The sequence below is a fragment of the Astatotilapia calliptera genome, chromosome 2, assembly GCF_964374335.1.
Source record: "Astatotilapia calliptera chromosome 2, fAstCal68.1, whole genome shotgun sequence".
NCBI lineage: Eukaryota > Metazoa > Chordata > Actinopteri > Cichliformes > Cichlidae > Astatotilapia > Astatotilapia calliptera.
In genome coordinates, this window is record NC_137423.1 from 24,479,221 (window position 1) to 24,501,585 (window position 22,365).

Below are 22,365 nucleotides of genomic sequence, written 5' to 3' on the forward strand. Positions count from 1 at the left end.
TGTTCTTTGCTGATATAACTCAAAACTAAAAACACTCTGATACAGGGATTTAAAAAGAGCACCACTGCACCATCATTTAGCAGCTAATTGTTATTTTAATTGTCAGAAATGAACAACGCTCAGTTTTGTTTTCCTGCAGGGCCAGGGATTGCGTTCAATACCCTTCTCACGTTTAGTTCTCACAAATGAGCAAATTCGTTGGTTGTGCCAGTCATTTAATTTACAGGCGGGTGGACTGAAAGGATTGATCATTTGCTTAATCTATTCAAGCCCTTCAGTTGTGTGAATGCTTAACACATCGCATTTATCCCTGGAAGAAAGTTGAGGAGGAGATGAGGGGGAGAGATGTTGAAAGAGAGAAGATGCATAGAGGATATTTACTTTGATGTGCTTGCAAACAAGGCCTTAGCTCACCCTAAAAGAAGATATTTCAGGAAGAGTGATGTAATGGATGCGCATAAACCCCACAACACTAACAAAACTATGAACACACACAGACACTATTACAGGCAACAAATTCAGATAGTCATTCCTTAGAGTTACCTGATAAGGTGCATTACAAACATGTTTTTTAGAACAGTGCTCGAATCTTCCATCTATCTCATTCCCCCACTCTCTCTCTCCTTCATCTCTCGCTCTATCTCGACTGTTTTTTCCCTCTCTTTTCATCTCTGTCACTGTCCTCCAGCTGGCTAGGTGAGATAACTCCTCCACACCGAGATACTCTCAGCTCATTGGCCCAGCAATGGAACACAGGGCACCAGTCAAACACTGCATCATTAGTCGTGTAGATCATGAGCTGAGCCAGAGCGCTTATCAGGTCTTACTGATCCTGCTCTGTCCTAACCCATCCCACAAATCCAACAAGTCTTCAGGAAAAAAAAGCATGCAGAGTTTCAGCTGCTTACCAGCTCCATTTTGTTTAACACCTAATTCCTCTTTGAATACGGAGTAATCAGACTTGTTTGACAGACAAATCAGTGCTCTCAGAATGGCTGACAAAGTAAAGAGATTATTTTGAGAGGCCTTTGCATATTTGCATTAGAGTCCCTTCATTCTGTTGGTTTAAGGCTGATAAAAAAGCTCTGGGCAGGATTTAATTTGTTTGAATGTGGTTAGTAATTACACTTCAGCCAGAGTTCTTCTTGTTGAATAACAATGTCGCCTTGCTTTTGTTCAGGGGGGAGCTAAATAAATTGCCCAATCTATTTCCAGCACTTAAAATCATCTTCCATCAGGCCAGATGATGAAAAATAACTTAAGCTGTGTGCAAGTGTCGATATGTGTGCATACAAATGTCTGTGTCGATGCCTGTAACGTTTAATGTGTGTTCAGAGGCATTTCTCTGTCCACCAGACTGCAAGGAGAGAAAAATTGCAAGGGAAATGAGTGTGTGAGAGTGTGAGAGCAAGAGTGGAATAGCGTGACACAAATTCACATTCATACCACAGTACAAACCCTGTTGATGTATTGTTGAGAAATGTGTATCTCAATTGGTTAGCGAGTGGTTTTTGGACATTGCTAGCTGTCACTAGCTGAAACTGCAAATCGGGTGCTACACCAGAATTCTCTTTATGACTGATGCTGTCAACACACTGCAGTCATTGTGCCAACTTGACTGCAAGCACTCACGAACTATAAGCAGAATGCTAGCAAAATCTGAAAAAGGGCAAAACAAAAAACTGTGGTTTGCAGTAGTTGTGCCACAAAACATGTTCACTGCAGCACTGAGGCAGTGCTGCAGTGAACATGTTTTAAAAGGCTTAACATTTACTCCATTTCCAGTTTGTGTTACACTTTTCACAGTTTCGCCACTGCTTGAAGAATATTGGCAAGTGTTTGCAGATATGTCAGTGTGTTTTTTATGAACTACAGGAAAATTTAGCAGCCCAGAAACTTTACCACCAGCACACATTGTTGTGTGCCTTAACTTTCAGTCTTTTACCCAAGCTAATCTGCCATTTTTTTGAGGGGATAAGAGATCTGATCTAGATTATCATATTAAGATTTGGGACACATCATCAGTAGTGGACCTTGGATTCATTGGGTGTTTCGGCCATTATCTAGACACCCTCATCCAAAGAGGCCCTGCCAGGGTCGATCAGGCCCTGGAGTGTGTCACTGGTTTGTGTTAAATTGTTATTTCAAATCTTCTTTCTTCTCTTTAGTTTCCTACAGTTTATTTTCTCCTATCTATTTGCTGCAACGGAGAAATAATACTTACCTCTTTAGCACTTACAGAGCCTAACTTCTTCAAAGGGATAGAAAAGGTGACATAGAGAAGTAAGACAAAACGTACAAGATAGGCGAGAGCAGAGAGGAGAGCCGGAAGGGGGGCGCCCGATCTGGCTTCCCACACCTCTCCGCCAGATTGGGCTGTATGCCCTACCTCCCCACTGCCTACCAGAAAAGGGAAGTGGGAAAGAACACTGAAAAAGCCATTACATGAATATTTTTGCCAGTCACTTGGGGAATACACATTTTTCTCTTGCACCAGGTGGTTGCTGACCAAATTCTATGCCTGTTTTATTGAGGCCTTATCCACTTTACTCTACATTGTCATATGTCTAAAGTGGCAGTCCAGTTAATGTCACATGGTTAGCAGTTCTCTCCAGGTCTGAAAGTCTTTTTTCAGCCACATTCATTACCCTTCTCTTTAAAAAGAATGCATGTTTGCAGTTTGGCTTCATTTTCTCAGAAGCCTGAAGTTACATCTTGTCATTTATATTGTCTGTGGTTCAGCCTTATGCAACCACCATGTTTTCATGCCTGACTAAATATAAACCTAACCAACAGTGCTAAAGCTCATTTTTTGACACAAGCTTAACATGTTGTATATGGTTTTGTGTGCACTGTTCTCTCTCTGTACTAAGCTAACAGGTGAGGAAAAAGGTTTGTACAATTAAACAGCGGATGCTGTTAAAAAAATGTTCAAATACTGATTATGCTAATGCTAAGGTGCTAATTACATTATGGTTTTTCTTTGTCCTCTTCCAACAACGGTGTTATGTTAAGTCATCTAAAAGTGACTGAGTAATAAGAAGGGTTGGACGATACCTTCATTATCATCAAAGATTTGTGCCATTAAAGTTCTTTTATGTACAGTGTTCAAACTAATTAATTAATCAAAGCTAAAGTTATGAAGACAAATTTGACAGCACAAATTATTAAGTGTCACCTATCTTTTGTATCCATTAGCCACTGACAAGCTTCATATTTACCTTTACTTTCTCTTCTACCCACAAGCAAAGACAGATGAGCATACTCTGCAAACATTCACAAACTGTGACCAAAATGAGAAATCATGCCTCCAAACACACTCTGTACAGCAAATATTAATGAATGCATAGTATTTTATTCCATGTAGTGTAAACTACATAAAATGTAGTGTAAACTTAATTACCCACCTCTGCCCTCCCCAACCAATTAATACTAGTTTTTAACAATTCCCAACCTGTTAACCTTATTTAATTAGTATTCTTATATTAACTGTCTGACAGTGATTAACCTTCAACAGGAATTTAAGAAGCCGCTGTAAATGAACAGCCTGAGAGCAATTTAGTCACAGAACTGTTGTTAGTTATTTGCCATTACTGTAAATGTTGCTGTACTTGAAGCTTCTCTGCAGAATTGACAATAATTACTAGAGGCTCCATTTTTTACTAATTTCCTGTCATCTTATAGTGTCATACTGAAACCATTGAGCTAACTGGCTTCAGACTCTTGCTTTTAAGAAACAAGTATGGAATAAGTGGGAGATGGAATATATATATATATATATATATATACACACACACACACATACATACATAGTCGGTGACAGTACAATTTAAGCTGTTACCAGCTGTTGGTTAGTGCTGAGGGATGACTGCACCCTGGTGGTCCCTCATAGGCTGTTAACTTCACTTTAATTTTAAGCCAACAAATTTTAAATAGTCCTGTGCTGCCATCCTGTGTTTAGTACAAAGAAAATAATTGTTTTAATGTGTCAGAACAGGCCTTTCTGGATGTTAAAAAAAAAGAGAGAGTGAGAGAGAGAGAGAAAATAAAAAATAAAAGAGTAGTTCTTACATATCATTTATCTATTCATCTATAGAATTATGTATGGTTCTGCCATTTTTTGCCTATGGGATCTCAGTATGTGCTCTTCTCTACTGGTATCATTGATTTAAACACTGTAGCACAAACACAGATTTGAACCCACAAAAGGTGTACTGGTCTATTACCACTCATCAACGGGAAGTAGGATGTCAGATTTTTCTGACAAGTCAGCTGGCTTCTAAGGCTGACCTTTGTCAGAGCGTGTCTCCTCTCCCACCCTCAGATATAACATTTCAAGCAAAAAGGTTAATTTTGAGGGCCTGGACAAATTAGAGAAGGTCAGAAATCGTCTTCCCCCTTCACAACATTACAAGGAAACAAACAGCTTATTAGAAAGATATGCTTGAAAGGCTGAATCAGTGTGTGACTTGAAGAGCATTGAAATATAATGAGCTCCAGAAGGCATTCACGTAGGATAGTGTGGATTATTTAGAGACTGTATGTAGGTTTCAGCAAGGTTTGAGTTGAGTCTCAATATAACCAGGTTGCAAGATATGATTAATTTTGTTGTAATTTTTTTTTTCAATTCTGTGTGCACAATGGATTGGGCTAAATGAAGAACCTCAAGACTTCAGCCAGTAGGTGGTGCTGTAGTTTCCTCAGAGACCACTTTAGAGACAGTGATCTTAATATAACGTTGATGTAATCCAGTAAAGCCCAAAGTCATCCAGTAATGTGATGTCACACATTAACACAGTGCTTACCAGAGGTCATTTTGCTTAAATCACCGCATCATTTCAAGGGTTGGGCTCAGACTGAAAGGGCTAAGTGCTTATGTGCTTATGTATCGTACTATATGTTGGTGCAGGGAATTTATAGCACAATGTAGCAAAAGTGAACATGACTGGCGACATGTTATCAGTAAATGAAGTACCACTCATGCCATATTGTGCAAAAGTTTTGAGCCATTTTTCCTTATAAAATAGAATTTTGCACTAACAAGGAAATTCCCAAAGACAGAAAATCTGTGGCACCAGATGCTATGAAGTGAGGAATACAAAGGTATAACTTTTAGTTTAAATAATCATCAATATGTGCAGAGGAGGTCAGGAGAGATGTACACACGCATCTATAAAACACAGTGGAGGCTCTGTCATGGCTTGGGACTGCGATTCAGCCAGTGATGTTTGGGATCTTTTGAAAATTTATGGAATTATGATGCAGAAAAACACTGTCAGATTTTGATCCACCATGCAGTACCATCTTGAAAGTGTGAAATGCTTTATTTTTGCAGCATGATAATGATGCAAAAAAAATGACCACTGCAGTAAAAATATATCTGGATTCAAAAACAAACCATTGAACACGTTCACTCATAGATTGTCCTCCAAGACCACTGACTACTACAGGCAGCTAAGTTGCCTGGGAACGTTCAGGCTTTATTGAAGACTAAAGGTGGTAATACCAAATATTGACTTCAACCGTGTTAAAATTGTACAAACAATTGTACAAACAATCTATTTTCATTTTTTTCATAAAATATATAGCAAGAGGGAGAGATGTGCACAAAAAAGAAAGGAAATCGTAGATAGAATTTATTGGGGATAAAAGAATTAAAATTTATGAATGATGTCATTTCATATCCAGTCACTTGATTCCATTCCAGGTCATGTTGACTCATCATCTATGCTGATTGGAGATGAGCTGTTCTTTTTTGAGATGGGTTTCCTCAGCAGCTGCCATCGGCAGACTGTAACCGTACCTCTGGGAAGATTAGAGAGGAATGAGTAGCGGGCTTCATGATGTCAGGAAAGGACCATGAGCTCCTCACATCACAACTTTATTAGTGTACGATGTAATCAAGAGCTGTTTGAGCACCAAGTGAGTTAGGTGGAAAATAAAACCACCCACATACAGCTGCTAATGAGTAATAAATGATTAATGATTTCCCCGTTAATCCTCTTAGTTTAAAGGATAGTAGAATATTGTTTTTAGCCTAGCACTACAAAAATTCAAGAAGAACCAGTTTATTGACATTAATACATGCATGCAGAATAAAGGTGCATATTTTTTTCATCATAGGTGTTTTTATTTAATTTTTTGTGTCCTATCAATCCCAAATTTTCATAACTTAGTTGGCCACACTTTTCCTAATGATAGACCTTTTTTTCTATGTCTGCTTTCTTGGGTTTTTTTTCAGTGTGTAACTACCAATTTGGTGCTCCAGGGTAGCTTGCTCAAAAGCACTTAATTCCACCTTTGCAATTTTAATAAATGGAACTATTTACAGTATTTAGTTAATATTTAGTTAATATATTTGCCATGGGTTCTAAATTGGAGTAATGCACAGTATCCAGGGGTCAGTCATTTTAAGGAACAAACACTTCAACTGTGCCAACCGTGACTTCACCTTCTGGATGGGGAACTTCACATACGGGAAGTTATCAGAACGTTGGAGAAGTTGCTGGATCTAGTGTACCCGAGAGATGGGCCATAACCTGGTCTGCCACACATGAAAACAAGAGTTGATACAATACTGGGATACTGCTACATTAAAAGCCCCAATCAAAGCAGCGATGACCTTCTCGGGAGTGAGGAAAACTCCACCCGTTGACTGTTCAATGCTCAGCTGGAAAATCTACTCAGCAATGGTTTTTAACGTTTAACTTCCCAAATCACAGAAAGGGAGTTACCAACTGCTTGCTCCTCCTGTAACATGTCAGTATAGTATGGGGAAAACTGTGTGCCATAACTGCCTGTTGAGTCTGATTAGTTTTAGATGCTTGTAATCGTTTCTGCAATAAGTCAGATTGGGAAGAAAGGGCTCCCTTTGATTGTTGTCATTATATTTTTGGGCAAAATTTCTAGGCCCAGCCAAGATGTGGGGGGATGGAAGGCTCAGTGGTGTCATTGCGTCTTTTTTGCAGATGATGGGGTTCTGTTGACCTCATCAAGAGATGGCCTCCAGCTTGCATTGGAACACTTTGCATTTGAGTGTGAAGCAGATGGAATGGGAATTAGCACCTCCAAGTCTGATTGCATGGTTCTCATGTGGAAAAAGGTGGAGTGTCCGTGACGAGTTTCAGTATTTCAGGATCTTATGTATGTTTGAGGGGAGGTTTGACAGATGGATTGGTGTGGCATCTTCGGTAATGTGGATATGAAGCTTGATTTACAGTTTGATCTATGTTCTGATGCTCACCTATGATCACAAGCTCTGGATAGTTGAAAGAATGAGATTATGGATACAAACAGAAACAAGCTTCCTCTGAAGCATGTCTGGGTTGTCTGTTGTAGATAGGATAAGACGCTTGGGGATTTGGGAGGGACACAGAGTAGAGCCACTATGAATCCACATCCAAAGTAGCCAGTTGGACGTGGTTCAGGCATCTGACCAGAATGGCTTCTGGGCATCTCCTAGATGAAGTGTTTTTGGTATGCCTTAGAAGGAGGAGGAGGTAAGGAGGCCCCAGGGTAGACCCAAGACATTCCAGAGAGATTAGATCTCCTGGCTGGCCGGTTGTGTGTTTATTTCAGTTATTTCATATTGGGGTCAAAATCATGCAGTTTGGGTTTATTATGTAAGTACAACACATAAAATGTTTACTTGAAATTTCTGTGACACCAGAGTCACATGATGGTATATCGACTTTGATGCAATAATGTTGATAAAAGATGTAAATTGTATTAAAGAAAAGCAGAGTTTCCTTTTTTTATATATCATTAACTAAATTAATCATATTAATTACATAAGTAATAATGCTTTGGGAAATAAGATTTCTATTATAATTATTACTATCATTGTTGTTGTTGTTGTTGTTGTTGTTTATGATGGACCGAGTTGAATTAGCAGGAGTCACAGGAATTATTAGAAAAAAGGGTTTTCATTTATTTAACCCAAAAAATTATTTTACAAAAGTAATAAATGATGAGCTAATAAAAGAGGTCAAAGGAACAAAATTAAACTCAGGCAAAGAACTCCAAACTCAACAAACCAAAGGAAATGACACACAGGGGCAGTAGCTGGGTCAGACCACTATGACACAACAGGGGTAACTAAACAAAACACAATCAAAACCACAAAAACTATGCAGCACAGTCTAGCTTTTTAATAAACTAAACACCAAATAAGAAAATCAAAACCCACTAAACCCTAAACTCAAATATTTAGTTAAGTACAAAAGCTTTTTTAATTAAAGAAAATACACATTCTCCCCCTTCAGCAGGAAGTGGTGGTGCAGTCCAATCATCCCTCTTTCTATTTAACTGCTTTAAACCCTAGCTACCACTTTTTGTCTGGCAACTCCCAGGGATCATGAAAGGTGAGAAACAGGTAAAAGAAACAAATATTAGTCACAAACCAAACAAAGTAATGAACTGGTATGAATACATGAGTAAACTAAATATGCGTGCTTACAAATAGAACAAATGTATCCAAACCAATCAATAAACTACTGCAAATTAAAGTGTGTTGTTTTAAATGAAGAAACAAAGAATACAAAAGAGTTACTTAGACTTTTAGAGTGTGGCCATGGGTTTGGCCATCACATTGTTGTTGGTGCTTCCCACAGTAAATTATTATATAAAGCAGGGGTCTCGAACTCCAGACCTTGAGGGCCGGTGTGCTGCAGGTTTTAGATGTGTCCTTGATCCAACACTGACTTAATTGGATAAATTACCTCCTCAACATGTTTTGAAGCTCTCCAGAGGCCTGGTAATGAACTGATCATTTGATTCAGTTATGTTGACCCAGGGTGAGATCTAAAACCTGCAGGACACCGGCCCTCGAGGCCTGGAGTTCGAGACCCCTGATATAAAGAATCTTCTCATGTTACATTCTTGTCTCTATATAAAAAATGAAGAAATTAGAAATAAAGAAATAGTAAATAGAAAATAAGAAGTTTTGTGCTATGCAAGTTCTTTTAAATTCTATATTTTATTCTATATCTTCTTTTATTGATCACTTTTATTGATCACTTGTGAATGTGTGTGTGAATGGGTGGATGACCGAATGTAGTGTAAAGCGCTTTGGGGTCCTTAGGGACTGAGTAAAGCACTATACATATACAGGCCATTTACCATTTATTTCAAGCATTCAATTAAAACAAAGTGATTAGCATGATCCAAAAGAATAGTCACTAAAAAAGCATATTTCACCATGGCTACACTGAGTTTTGTGGACATTTTAATTGCTTTCATTTAATCTGTATTTTTTTCTAGTTTCACATGAATTTATATTAAATATTTGAATATATAGAGAGGATGTGATATAAACAGGCTATTGTCAAGAGTAGTGACCTCTATTTTGACAAATGCAAATATACATTTCTATTGTTTTGTTTTAGTTTGTTTGTTTTTAATTAAGTGCTGCTGATATACTGTCACTATAAGTTATTAAAAGTGTATACATTAGTGTACATTACATTAGTACATTAGTGTATACAGTTCCATGGTACAGTTTCACATCTTTCTAAAACAGGAAATACTAGGTGTTACTGTTATAAGTACTGGGTGTTTTAATAACTGTATGCAATCTCTTTCCTGTTACCTTACTTCCTGTTTTGGTGGTTTTGGTGGTTTTTGGGGAGAAGTATATCAAAGTTATATGTAACTGCTAATGCTAATATGTACTTTCCTCACACTATTACACAGACACTGAGAGAACATGCACAAGATGTATGACAGTTTATTTATTCACCACTGCAGATGCTTAGACCATGAACAGCAACGACACCCTGTGATACTTTGTGGAATGTGGCATTAGTCCATGGCATGTCTCAGTAAAAATAAACCGCTATTACTTAGTGAACTTTGATATAATGCTATACTTATTATTTACTATAGTGACAAATGAAACAAACAAATAAGTACAGTGATAAAATATATCATTTTTCAGTGAAATACACTATACACATCCATTAAATGTCGTCGTGTTTAGTAATAGAAGGTGCTCGACTCCTCTTTTTAGCATTTCGTGCATTGTGTCTCCGGCTTACTCAGCAAAACAGGGTTTAAGGCAATCTATAACAAACTCTTTGTATTAGATGAATAATTAATCATTTTATGTTTAGATGATCTACACAAAACAGCTGTTTCTTGTTAGTGTTTGCTTTCCTTTTAGTCTTTTCCCCTTGAGAACATTAATATTGATGACATGAAGGGAGGCTGACCAAGCTCTCAGTCATTCTCTCACCACCACCACCACCTCTCTCTCTCTTCCCCTCCCTCTCTCTTATACCCACACCCTGGATGCAGGCAGGCGTGCACACACCGGCAGAATCACTCAGCTTCCGTGCCCCTCTCTTCTCTCCATCTCGCTATCGCTGTCCCTCCCTACTCTCTCCACCGGTGGATTTTAGCCCACTGCTTCGTGGAACGTCGGTAAGAATGATTCATCTCTTAGTATGCTCTTCATTTCTGTGTTTCTCTTTGGTTCTGATTTTTTACCAGGACTCAGACAAAGGATTGGGTGTGGCTAGATGGGCAATGGCAGCAGAAAAAATGTGGGAAAAGGGATGTTGAGGACACTGATGGTCATAGAGATAAAGATACAATATTACAAATTGTTTGGATAATTGGATTTAACAATGAATCGGAAAGGGTGAGAATATCACTGCTAATATTAATATTAATGCTAAGCTTAGTGTATATACATGTCGCGATAAAGAAATGACTCAGTGCGCCATAAACATTCTGGATGTGTGCCAAGCATATCTATTTCTTTGTCAAAGTGATTTTCCTAGGCCCCATTCAAATTCACACTAGTGAGGAGATTGCCGTTGCTTGGTTTGTAAATGACTTGCTGCAGGCTTGTGGGCTTGTCATATTTGCACAGAAGACTCTGACAAAGCAGCAGTTCAGACAGGCATGACTGGGCTAGACTGTGAAAGGCAGATTAGTCAGACCTGAGGCTAGCCTAGGAATAAAACTGCAGTGGAGCCTGTGGAGCATTGCCTATATCCACAAGGCTGCAGGGGTGGATGCAGTAGGGTGAGAGAGAGAGAAAGAGAGAGAGATGATGCAGAGGGAGAGAACAAAGACTTTAGCCTTAGAGAGGTAAAATCAGGGACAAAGGAAAGAAAATACAGCTGGGTGAAAGCAAGCACATGTTGACTACATCTACGTTTTGGAGAAGCCAATGTGAAGCCGTGTGGGAGGCAGCCACCACCCATGTTCATCCATGTGGATGTAGTCTGAGCAGCACATGTAGTAGCCACTCCCTTTATGTACAGTCATTGCAGAGTTTATTCTAAAGGCTAGACAAAGCTTTCACAGATTTAATGGCTCCTACGATGAACTTTCAGATTGCTACAATGATTTTGATCACATTATGCTGCATTATCAATTTAAGGCTCGACAGGAAAGGTCAAATGTGTGTGCTCAGGTATCTTTCTCACCTTTGCCAGCCAAAATGTCTGACAAGCCTGACATGACCGAGATCGCTCGTTTCGACAAGACGAAGCTGAAGAAGACGGAGACAAAAGAGAAAAACCCTCTGCCCACCAAAGAGAGTGAGTGCTCGTTGTGCGCCGTGTGTTTCTGATCACTGTTGAAGCCACAAAGGCTTCGTCGTCTGCAATCATTTGTTACTGTCAGTAGCTCCTCATCATCACTTCCTGTGCTATCGAGAGACCGCATTGTCAGCCGGCGGGAGCTCTGAAGCAAACAGCTGCAATGTCATCACACATTTTATACACAGCAAAATCAAAAAGCAACATCCTCACACATGTTTACTGAACAAGAGCCTACCAACGGTTGTGTTTCTCTCTTCTTTTCTAGCCATTGAGCAAGAGAGGAAAGGCGATGCCACACCTTGACTCAAGCACACGAAGAAAAGAAGCTGAGATGCGGCAACAAAAAGCACTTTCTTTTGATTATTACAGTATTTGAATCTCTTTCATTGTCTTCAGAAATGGGTGCTCTTAAGCTCCCCAGGGTGCTGTTAAGGGTATATGGCATCCTCACAAGGGAGCCTCTGTAACCAATATTAAAACTCCAGCCTGGGTGCCTGTCTTGTGCTGTTAGCGTATAGCTAACATGTCTCCAATGTTGCCAAACTGGGAAGTGGTGTAGTGATGTAGCACAGAGAGACAGGCAGGCATCCAGGCTATAGGGCTGGTGGGGAGCTGGTTATGGACATGGGAGTAATTGAAGTTAAATCATGTGGGATGTTTTCTTAATCAACTTTTTACTTTTATTTATGAAATAAAAATGAAGACATGGAACCAGTCAGTCCTGTGCATCTTGATGTCTCGTTTTTACAGATGTGCAAATCAAGACAATCACAAACACAGACACACACTGTATTTATGAGGCAAAGAAATAAAGCAAATGACTCACACATTAAAATATAGAAAAAAATGTAATATAATGCTGGTGTATGTTTTACCTACTAATGTATGTTAGAGTGCTAATGTTAATGTGATTACAATAAACCAGCATAAGGTTTGGGATCAGAAAATATAGTGCTAGTGGCTAATCAGCCCAAGGTTTTATGGGGCCTTAAGCACAATTTGATTCTGAAGCCATCCCCCACCTCAGAAGCGCCAGCGTTAACAATATGTGGTCCATGCTTGATTTTTTGTGCTTTGTACGCCTAACACAACCCTTATCGTGGCTTATAGTGCACTGGAAAGCACCATAGGCAGATGTTGTTTTCTATGTTCCGAAATGTTTCAGCAAAGCTTCTGAGGAAATATTTTAATCAAGCAGTAGAAGCGGGTCTTAAAAATTAAAACACGGAGCTAACTGAGGTGTAACAATGCTGGATTATAACAGCAAAGACTCCAAAATAAGGCTGGTCTATAGAACAAAAGGCCTGTTTCATAATGGGACAATGGTAGTCAAATATTAAGGACATACATTTTCACCTGTTAGTTACTGAGCAATAACAATTATCTTACACCGAAGAACTAGCTAATAGAATTTTTTCATTATGTTAAAATGATCGTTATTTAGGAACATAATCCAAACACAAAGACCACACATGTTCTCTGGGCTGTTATAACTGACTAGTAAGCTAAAGGTAGGCTGCCAACCATAATGCCTTTGATTCACATACAATATAAACCAAGCTCACCTTACTTAAAGGTTCATTTTTGTTTTTGTTTTATATGTTCAAAATTTATATTCCACGGATGAAAAAAAAAAATATATATATATATATATATACACACATACATTTACCCGCTAGTTTTGTGTGACATTTAATGAGCTTGAGACTCCCCCTGGTGGTGTGGAGGCCTCAAGCAGCTGTGTTGTCTTTTTATGCCCTTATGCTGACTCTTGTAATGTTAAACATGAACTACTAAATTAAATAATAAATTAATCACACACAAACACAAAGCAATATTGAAAATAGAAATATAGTAATTGAGTAACTGTTCAGAATAATTCCGAATTGGAAATTATTCCAATTTATTTATCACAGTGGCTAACATTTCAGGCTACCCTGTCTTATTTGCTATTACTTGACTGATAGACAAAATAATCTGTCTTCAATAACAAACAATTATAATAATCATAACAATAATTCATTTAGCCTTTTTTTTTAAGAAAACAAGCGCTAACTATTCAGGGGTGCAGGCTCATGTAATAAATAGAACAGCGTTAGGTTTTATGGTGTTACTAAACCAATACAATCTGTCAATCTTGGCTCTAGAATAGAATATAATTAATTGTTAGTTTGGTAGAGAAGTATCAAAAATGTGAAATAAAAAAATACAAACTGCACTACATTTGAAGAAATAGTCACTAACAAACTAAAAAATAATTTTTTTGACCACGTGAAGATAAAAATGTATGTCCACATGGTCTAAAAAATCAGAAAGCTGATGTTCACGCTTAGATTTGTGACAGTGTACAGAAGGATGATCTAATCAAGCGCTGCGGTTTCAGTGTGAAAACTACCACTAACTAAATAAATGCAAAATGAAGAGAATTGAGAGTGTAAGATTTTTACAGGAGACAGAAAAAAAACCTACAAACATTTCTAAGCAATGTTAAACACGGGTCTGATAATCAACGTCAGAATTCCCTGCTATGGTGAGATCTGCAGCTTCCATTTCAACTTTGTTGAATTGCAGTTATGCTCTTGGACTGCTGTATGGGACATGCCTCACTTAGAAAACCCTGCTATGAAGTTTTGTTGCCCTTGCACTTAATGATACACGCAGGAGTGTGACGCATTAATATAGCGGTACAGCCATACTCCTGTGTCCAAAGATCATCCCTAACCTGACCACCATCCACAAGTTAGGACTTCCAAACCATGATTCTATAAAAGACACCAGCCTTTTCACATATTTATAGACTCTTAAACGCCTGACGTCTGCTGCTGAGCTCGGTGAATCAACTAAAATTGGAGAAGAAGTCAGTCAACAAAGCTGACGGTTAATGTATCCACAGTCGTAGTGTATTGTTTTAACTGACAGCATTTTGTCCTGTTGAAATGATTGTGTCATTTTAAATATTAAAGTTAAATGGAGCAGTTGACAGAAATAGCTCTATGGGGGTGGGGACCGTTACAATAGCACGTAATGATTTGTATTGTTAAATTTGATTGCATCACCTGCGTTGGAAGAAAAAAAAGTGAACCTGAGTATGGTGTGAAAAATAATTTCATTCCCCATATTCCTGTAAAAGGCACTGGTTACAGCTATGTTTTGACTTCTAAATTGATGTTCAGAATTATTCAGTAAACATTACGGTGACACCTAAAATGACCAGTAAACCCACCCTAAACTCAATATCAGTGATTTATAACCCCAAATCTCCGCCTGCGGGTGTTGCTCCTGTCACCCTGCCTCCGCCTGTCAAACTTCTCACCTCCCGAGTTCTGATAGACCCACTTCTCGTACTTCACACTGCAAGCCATTCACCAACTCTCACTGGTCTCCTGTGTCCGAAATTTATTTTAGCTCAGTTTTACTAATGCATATTCACTTCACCACTGTCAATTACTTAAAAGGGTACGTGTGTGCAACACGTTCTCACTCCCAAAGTGTGTAAGGTGGTGGGTAAAAAAAAAAAAAAGAAATTTTCTATGTGCTCCTTGCAACATTCGTTTAAAATGTCACCCAATAAGCCCGGTGTTTTGTCCTGATCTGTAGTCCTGAGAGTTTCGATACTTATGTCGTCATGTAGACACGCCCAGATTGATTGTTTCTATCAGTAAATCCATTAATATCGTTAAAGGTTCTCTATTGGCTTAAGCTGTTCTCTACTATTCTCAACTTTTTGAGAGTAAGTCAGACCGGGGGTGGGGTGGGGAGGGGAGCTGTAGGTTTCAGTCACGACCTTAGCTGATATCTAATTAGTGGGGATTATCTACACCTCTCCGCTTTTTGTGCAGGCTGAGTGAATTATTGTTTTAAGGGATTTTGAGTGGCTTAAAGGGGATCTGACAAGTCCGCTGTCCAAGTCGCAAGTAAAAGTATGAAAAGACAGAAACTGGTGGTGATGATTCCTTGATGAGGGACATGATTATGTGGGCTAAAGCGAGAAAGCGAATCAGCGGGATTAAACGTGATCAGCCTGAAAGGATCATCCAATGCTTAAACCTGCATATAACTTACAGTTTTTTAATATTTTATCAAAAGTCAAACTAAACATATTATGAAATAAAATGACCTTGCAATGCTACATTTTAATTGTCATAGCCCTTACGTGTCGTATGTGTCTTTACTCGTGTAAATCCCAGACTGTTTTCGCACCAAGTTGTTTCCCAGGGAAACATCTATTATCCTATTATCACAACGGTGCCAATTTCGCCGATGTGTGAGGCGGTATTTACATGACTATATACTGTCACTCCTGAAAAGCTGTAAGGCTTTGTAGTACCCAGTGTCCCCATGGGATACTGGTGCCATCTCCCGAATGTTTCAAGTGATTTTATTTATATTATCTTTTAGCTAAGCTATCTTCGATTTGTGTGCACATAAAGATGAACAATAATCACCACAATGAACCCATACAGAGATTACTTTTTGTGTGAATAATGATCTTCTATTAGTCAAAAATAATAATTTTATTCTTAAATGTCTCCAAATCCGGGGGATTATTAGAAGATGGTTTTAATTATTCTATACGTAGTGCTCATATGGATTCACATATACTGACACACATACATATACTTTAAATCCATGCATATACTTTGTTTTTATAATTAGCATCAGAGCCTGGGAACAACAGGTGAATTCGTCTGCGTTGCTTCTTTGAAGTGCACTTATGCACCGACAATTCCTATTTGTCCATGGGAAGCCCCAGCCAATGTCGTTGACGCATTTCACAGTAAAATGTTACTTGCTGGACAAATCTGTCTGTCAAAGGGGGCACGACCATATAAATATCATGAGCGCCGAGTAGGGCGACAAACTTCAGTCGCCTCCTTCTTTTCTTGGCGCTCACATCTGGAATACGTCACACTAGCCTCTGCTTGGAATACACACGCTATGCAACCACTGAATTTCTCTGCAGTCTTGGTTCTGTTCCTGTGTTGTCTTTTTCAGCTGTCATCTGCTTGGTATGTCCTTTTTTTCTCTCGTAAAGAAAGTTTTAAATGCTATAGTTTCTATGGGTTTGCAATTGGTAAAATAACTTACAGGTTTAACATAGCTATCTTTTTTCCCCTCTACAGGACCATGAATAATTTCTTGATGACTGGACCTAAGGTAATACCATTTAAGATTTTAAGAATGAGTGTTGCGTAAAAGCTGTTCCTTCCAGCCAAATTCTATGTAATTAGCACTAACATTAATATTCATAACTTCCTTTCCTTTCTCATCCAAGGCCTATCTGACCTATGCCAGCAGCGTGCGAGTGGGCGCACAGAGTGGGATACAAGAGTGTAAACGCCAATTCGCTTTGGAGAAGTGGAACTGTCCAGAGAACACGCTTTCTTTGTCCCCACACAACGGCATGCGGAGTGGTAAGAACTCTTTTTGAATCAAATCTATGGCAACTAAAATTAGTGAGGTCGTGCGCTTTTTTTGAGAGCAATCTTGAAGCGCCTGTGCGTAAAGTGCTTTTCACGCACAAAACTAGAACTCATCAGTTACGCATTATTCGTGCCAAACTGGATATCCAAGTAAAAAAAATCCGGATTTCTTTGTTTGTTATTTATTTTAGCCACAAGGGAAACTTCTTTCGTCCATGCCATCAGCGCTGCCGGAGTGATGTACACGCTCACCAAGAACTGTACGGCTGGGGACTTTGACAACTGCGGCTGCGATGACTCCAAAATTGGACAGCCGGGTAAACATGTATTCCATGAGCATTCTATCCGCGGTTACAGTAAGCGATTTCTAAATTGGCTTGTATTCCTACAGCGAAATAACGTCATGTGCTATTTTGTCTCAGGCGGTGTAGGGTGGATTTGGGGAGGATGCAGTGACAATGTTGCTTTTGGGGAGAAGATCTCCAAACAGTTTGTGGACGCGCTGGAAGATGGGCATGACTCGCGCGCAGCGGTCAACTTGCATAACAACAAGGCAGGCAGACTGGTAAGATTTGATCTTAATATTATTGACGGTTTTTTTTTATGTCAATAGTGTTCTGACACAGCGTAATAAATGAAAAACGAGATCGTTGTTTTTGTTTGGCTTTCTGTTTATTTTTTGGTAAAACGTTTGTGCTCTCGACAGGCAATCAAAGCAACCATGAGGAAAGCCTGCAAATGTCACGGAGTATCTGGAAGCTGCACCATCCAAACCTGCTGGATGCAGATGGCCGATTTCAGAGAAGTGGGCAACTACTTGAAGATGAAGTACAAACATGCAAAGGAACTGGAAATGGACAAGAAAGCGGCGAGAGCAGGGAACAGCGCGGACAACCGAGACGCAGTCACGCACACTTTTTTGAGCGTCGCTACAAGGGAACTCATTTACCTGGAGAGTTCTCCAAATTACTGCGTCAAGAACCAGACCCTCGGACTCCACGGTACAGAGGGACGGGAGTGCTTTAAGGAGGACAAGAACATGTCCGAGTGGGAGAAAAATAGCTGCCGCAGATTGTGCAATGAATGCGGCCTAAAAGTGGTGAAGAAGCGCACAGAGGTTTTCACCAGCTGCAACTGCAAATTTCACTGGTGTTGCACAGTTAAGTGTGAAAAATGCAAGCGAGTTGTAGCCAAATACTTTTGCGCGCACAAAAGTGGGAGGAAAAAGAACAAAAAAGGCAGGAACAGTGCGCATCAACAATGACTGGGATCTCTTGCAAAATTTGAACTCTTCACATTATTCGATAAATATGATTTTCATCATATTAACCAGTTTTATATTTACGAACTACATGAGAAATTATTCTGCATCACATGAATGTTATTTAAATTTTTTAGCTAAAGTCCTTTAAAGCACCTTTCCCCCCCTTTAGTTTTGAATGGAGTGTGTATAGGTCAAATTTTGTCTTGTGGACCAAAATCTCCAAGCATTGGAGCAACAGTAGCAGTGTTGGGAACTTGGGAGTTCCGAGGATGTTTGTTCGCTGTTTATCACGTGTGACTACTGAAATTGGTTTAATATTTAAAAGTCTACCTAATAATTATTTAAAATAATAAATATTTTTATACAATACACGTAACTGCCTCCCAGTTTGTCGGTGGTAAAATTCTGAGTCTTTTAGTCTTATATGCGGGTGCCTTGGTGTCATACAGTCTTTGGTAGGTAAATAAATTACTTCCTAATGCCAACCTTTGAAGTGCGAATAGGCGTCTCCTGAACCAGTCACCCAATCAGCTTTCTCGGGTCTCAAGACAAAGAAGAAGACTTATTTGGTCCTCAGTCAAGTAAAGGACAAAGCTGCAGCACACGGGGTCAAAATACCTACATCTCTATAAGCAGGATAACGACAACGGGATAGGTGAAGATGGCGCAATCAATTTTTTGGCTGCTGTTTGTTTCGTGTAGAATCAATCCTGGATACGCTTGGTAAGACATGTATACACTAGTTGCATGCATGCTTTAAAATAAGTGAACAGAAGACAGAATTATATGACTTTTATTATTATTATTATCATTATTATTATTGTTCTCAGGGTCGCAAGCAATTTTCTGATGACGGGGTCAAAGGTATATATACATATATATTTGATTGCTTTTATTGTGGCAACATTTTTTTCCACATTTCAAATGTAATAAAAACAAAATAAAGGACAGACTGTCACTGCCTCTTCTGCAGGACTATCTCACCTACGCAAAGAGCGTGCAGGTGGGCACACAGACTGGCGTCCAGGAGTGCAAACGCCAGTTTGCCTGGGATAGATGGAACTGCCCCGACAGCGCAACCCAGCTTAAAGGACTGAAACGAGGTAGTTATTGTTTTTCTATTGAGCCTCAAGTTTTATTCGGCATTTCCAACCAAATGATTGGTTTTCCCAGATTTTCCTGGCAAAAAGTAATTTCCAGTGTTTCTATGCTTTTTATGTGTTAATTAAAGCAATTAAATCAATTAAAATATCTTTACAGAACTATTGTTAGACTTGTTGCAATCTCTGCTACGCCCCTGGCCAGACCTGCCTTTAAAATACTCTTTTACCCGTGCTTGAATATGCACACGCACACCCATGGATGTGGATCTATTTTTCATGTTTTTGATGCTGATTTAGTTGGTGACCTTTGGACATGTTGACCTTTATACCACTTTATTTTTCTTTGTACCTTTGTAGTGTGGCCTTGATTATCACAGAGTTATAATAAAAACAATGCAACATTCTACACGTTATTAGTCAATGCTGGTTATGTATTCTCCTATAAGAGGCTGTGGCAGTAGACCTTGTATGTTTCCTCTCATTCAGCCACCAGAGAAACGGCTTTCGTTCATGCTATCAGTTCAGCAGGGGTCATGTACACTCTGACCAGGAACTGCAGTCTTGGCGAACTCGAAAACTGTGGCTGCGATGGTTCAAAGAACGGGAAGCTTGGTGAGTCAACGTACGAGTTACAGCGCCATTTGTCAACATGCAAGTTCTTAATTAATGATCTTTAAGTATTCAAAACTGTGTCGTGCAGGCGGTCGCGGATGGTTGTGGGGTGGCTGCAGTGCTAACGTGGAGTTTGGAGAGAGGATTTCCAAAGAGTACGTGGATGCGGAAGAGACGGGTCAGGACTCTAGGGCTGCTGTCAACCTCCACAACAACGCGGCTGGCCGATTGGTGAGTTGTTTTCAAACGACACGCACTTCTTTACTAACCCTTCATCACTCAGCGCTAAGGCATCAGCAGCCGTTAACAGAACCTTGTTTCCAACAGGCCGTGAAAGACACAATGACGCGTATCTGCAGATGCCACGGAATGTCTGAGAGCTGCAGTGTCAAAACCTGCTGGACACAGCTGTCCGATTTCAGAGCCGTGGGCAATTACTTGAGGATCAAGTACATTCACGCTGAAAAGCTGGACATCGACCAAAAGCGCATGAACGCCGGTAACAGCGCGGATATCCAAGGTGCCATCATGGACGCGCTCGGCAGCATCGCACAGTCAGAGCTCATCTACCTACAGGACTCTCCAGACTACTGCAGGAAGAACGCCAGCTTGGGGGCGCACGGCACGGAGGGCAGGGAGTGTCTGCTGCACGGACAGGGCTTGACGCAAGGGGAAAGAAGGAGCTGCCGCAGGCTGTGTCACGAATGCGGCCTGGGAGTGGAAGAAAAGCGCACGGAGGTGATGAGTAGCTGTAACTGCAAATTCCACTGGTGCTGTAAGGTGCACTGCGAGGACTGCGCCCACGTTACAGTCAAACACGTGTGCGGCAGGAAGGACGGTGGGGATGGAAAACGAAGAGATCGTGGACCCAAATGAAAACGACTGCGTTTATGGATTTGTCTGTTTGCACTTTCCCCCCTCTTTCGTGTATGATATCCTAGTGTCTATTTATTAAGAATGCTGTAATTAAAATAAAAATGTAAAAAAAAAAAACCTTCTAAATATTTGTATCTACAATTTCAGTTTTTCTCTAGAAGAGGGCCACCACAGTTTCTGACACCGCGCACGCACATAATAAGAATCAACTGCATGCATTTTAAAAGGGGGATTACAGGGATAACATCGTGCAGCTTACGCTACACCGAGGTGTCGATCCAGCGTTTATCCGCCACCACTTTGATGTCAATGTGGATTGATTTTTATTCAAAGAGCAAAGAGCCTTTGAAAGACAAATTAGGGAAGCGCTTCCACCATTCAAGTTACAGTGTTTGGTTGGTAATCGGCGACACCATTGCCCACGCTAGTCTTTGTCACATTCCAAATGGAATGCAAATGTGTCTCAACACATTAAAGCTAAAGCCTGGTGTTTATTCGCTGTTACATGAATCTTGTATATGCAATCAGACACTTATATAAAAGCATGACTCACTTTTTTCCCCTGAAAAGCAAGATGATTTCTAATCTTATCATCTGCAAGTAATTAGGTATTAGTATTAGATCTATCTCTGCTGGCATGTCAGTTTTTCTCTCCTGTACCCCCTGTATCTCCAAAACCTTGCCTCTCAGCTGGATGTGTCATAAATCTGCCACTGATTCCACTAAATGACTGATGGCATGGATATTACCTTCTTCAGGGGGCCCATGGCTGGAGGGGAAGGCGTAGGGGGAGGGAATGTTAACAGTTATGGGTCTGGTGACAGGTCTGTTTCACTATCTTTACAGAACAGTTACTGTTGCACCAATAAAAACACAGAGATAAGTGAGAAATTCTGACATGAATTATCAGACTATCTGGTGTCTCTACATCATAAAGCCCCGAGACCTGGGGCAAAACAGCGAATGCATTCCACTTTTTCAGTTTTCAACCATGTTTGCAATGTGAAATTAGGCATGTCATATTAAATCTAAACACAAACACTGTGGCAAATAGTTACACAACTCTACAAATAAACAGACTACTGTTAGCGTATGTACTGTTTGGGGACAAAATTGGGTTCTAACACAACCAAGGATCAAAGAAGCATAACATCAAGTTAAATTCCTGGCTGCAGAAGCAAACAAATAACACTCTCACCGACCTGAAACGCTCCCTCCCACACTTCCCATTTGTCTGTTTCCCCTCTAGGGATGTCCCGTATTTCCCATGCTGTCCTGCTGTGCGTTAATGAAGGTTTTGCCCCACTGGAGGCCCTCACGCTTTATCTCTACTCTCCAGTGAATACATTACTGGTGCCATATTGTTCCCATATGATGCTCAGCTGTGCTTGGATTTACTCTACAAGTGAGATGCCCCTGAGCAGACCCTGCATTTGACATTTTTTTCACCCACTAAACTGCATTTATTTATCTTTCAGGAGTTTTATGATTTTAGCATTTCAAACATTTTAGACTCAGTAAAGGAATATTTT

The 22,365-nt window shown here is 39.8% G+C and overlaps 2 protein-coding genes and 1 non-coding gene across 4 annotated transcripts; all 3 read left to right on the top strand.

Annotated features, from left to right (window-relative positions):
• The first annotated feature begins 8,339 nt into the window (after positions 1-8,339).
• Positions 8,340-11,532, top strand: tmsb2 (thymosin beta 2). Its single transcript, XR_013911459.1, has 3 exons — positions 8,340-8,374; positions 10,297-10,422; positions 11,448-11,532. It is a non-coding gene; the product is annotated as a thymosin beta 2 (transcript).
• A 4,668-nt stretch (positions 11,533-16,200) lies between these two features.
• Positions 16,201-18,611, top strand: LOC113034377 (protein Wnt-8a-like). 2 transcript variants are annotated; one of them, XM_080306462.1, is made up of 6 exons: positions 16,207-16,564; positions 16,679-16,712; positions 16,831-16,969; positions 17,170-17,295; positions 17,401-17,543; positions 17,685-18,611. In XM_080306462.1, exons 1-6 carry the CDS (start codon positions 16,338-16,340, stop codon positions 18,240-18,242), a joined length of 1,227 nt encoding a protein of 408 aa, XP_080162588.1. In that variant the 5' UTR covers positions 16,207-16,337; the 3' UTR covers positions 18,243-18,611. The 2 variants fall into 2 exon arrangements, with proteins under 2 accessions (XP_026044671.1, XP_080162588.1); XM_026188886.2 differs by having other exon boundaries at positions 16,201-16,712.
• A 164-nt stretch (positions 18,612-18,775) lies between these two features.
• On the top strand, positions 18,776-20,950 carry LOC113034382 (protein Wnt-8-like). The gene is made up of 6 exons (XM_026188899.2): positions 18,776-18,965; positions 19,073-19,106; positions 19,216-19,345; positions 19,832-19,957; positions 20,046-20,188; positions 20,285-20,950. Exons 1-6 carry the CDS (start codon positions 18,904-18,906, stop codon positions 20,831-20,833), a joined length of 1,044 nt encoding a protein of 347 aa, XP_026044684.2. The 5' UTR covers positions 18,776-18,903; the 3' UTR covers positions 20,834-20,950.
• The last annotated feature ends 1,415 nt before the right edge of the window (positions 20,951-22,365 follow it).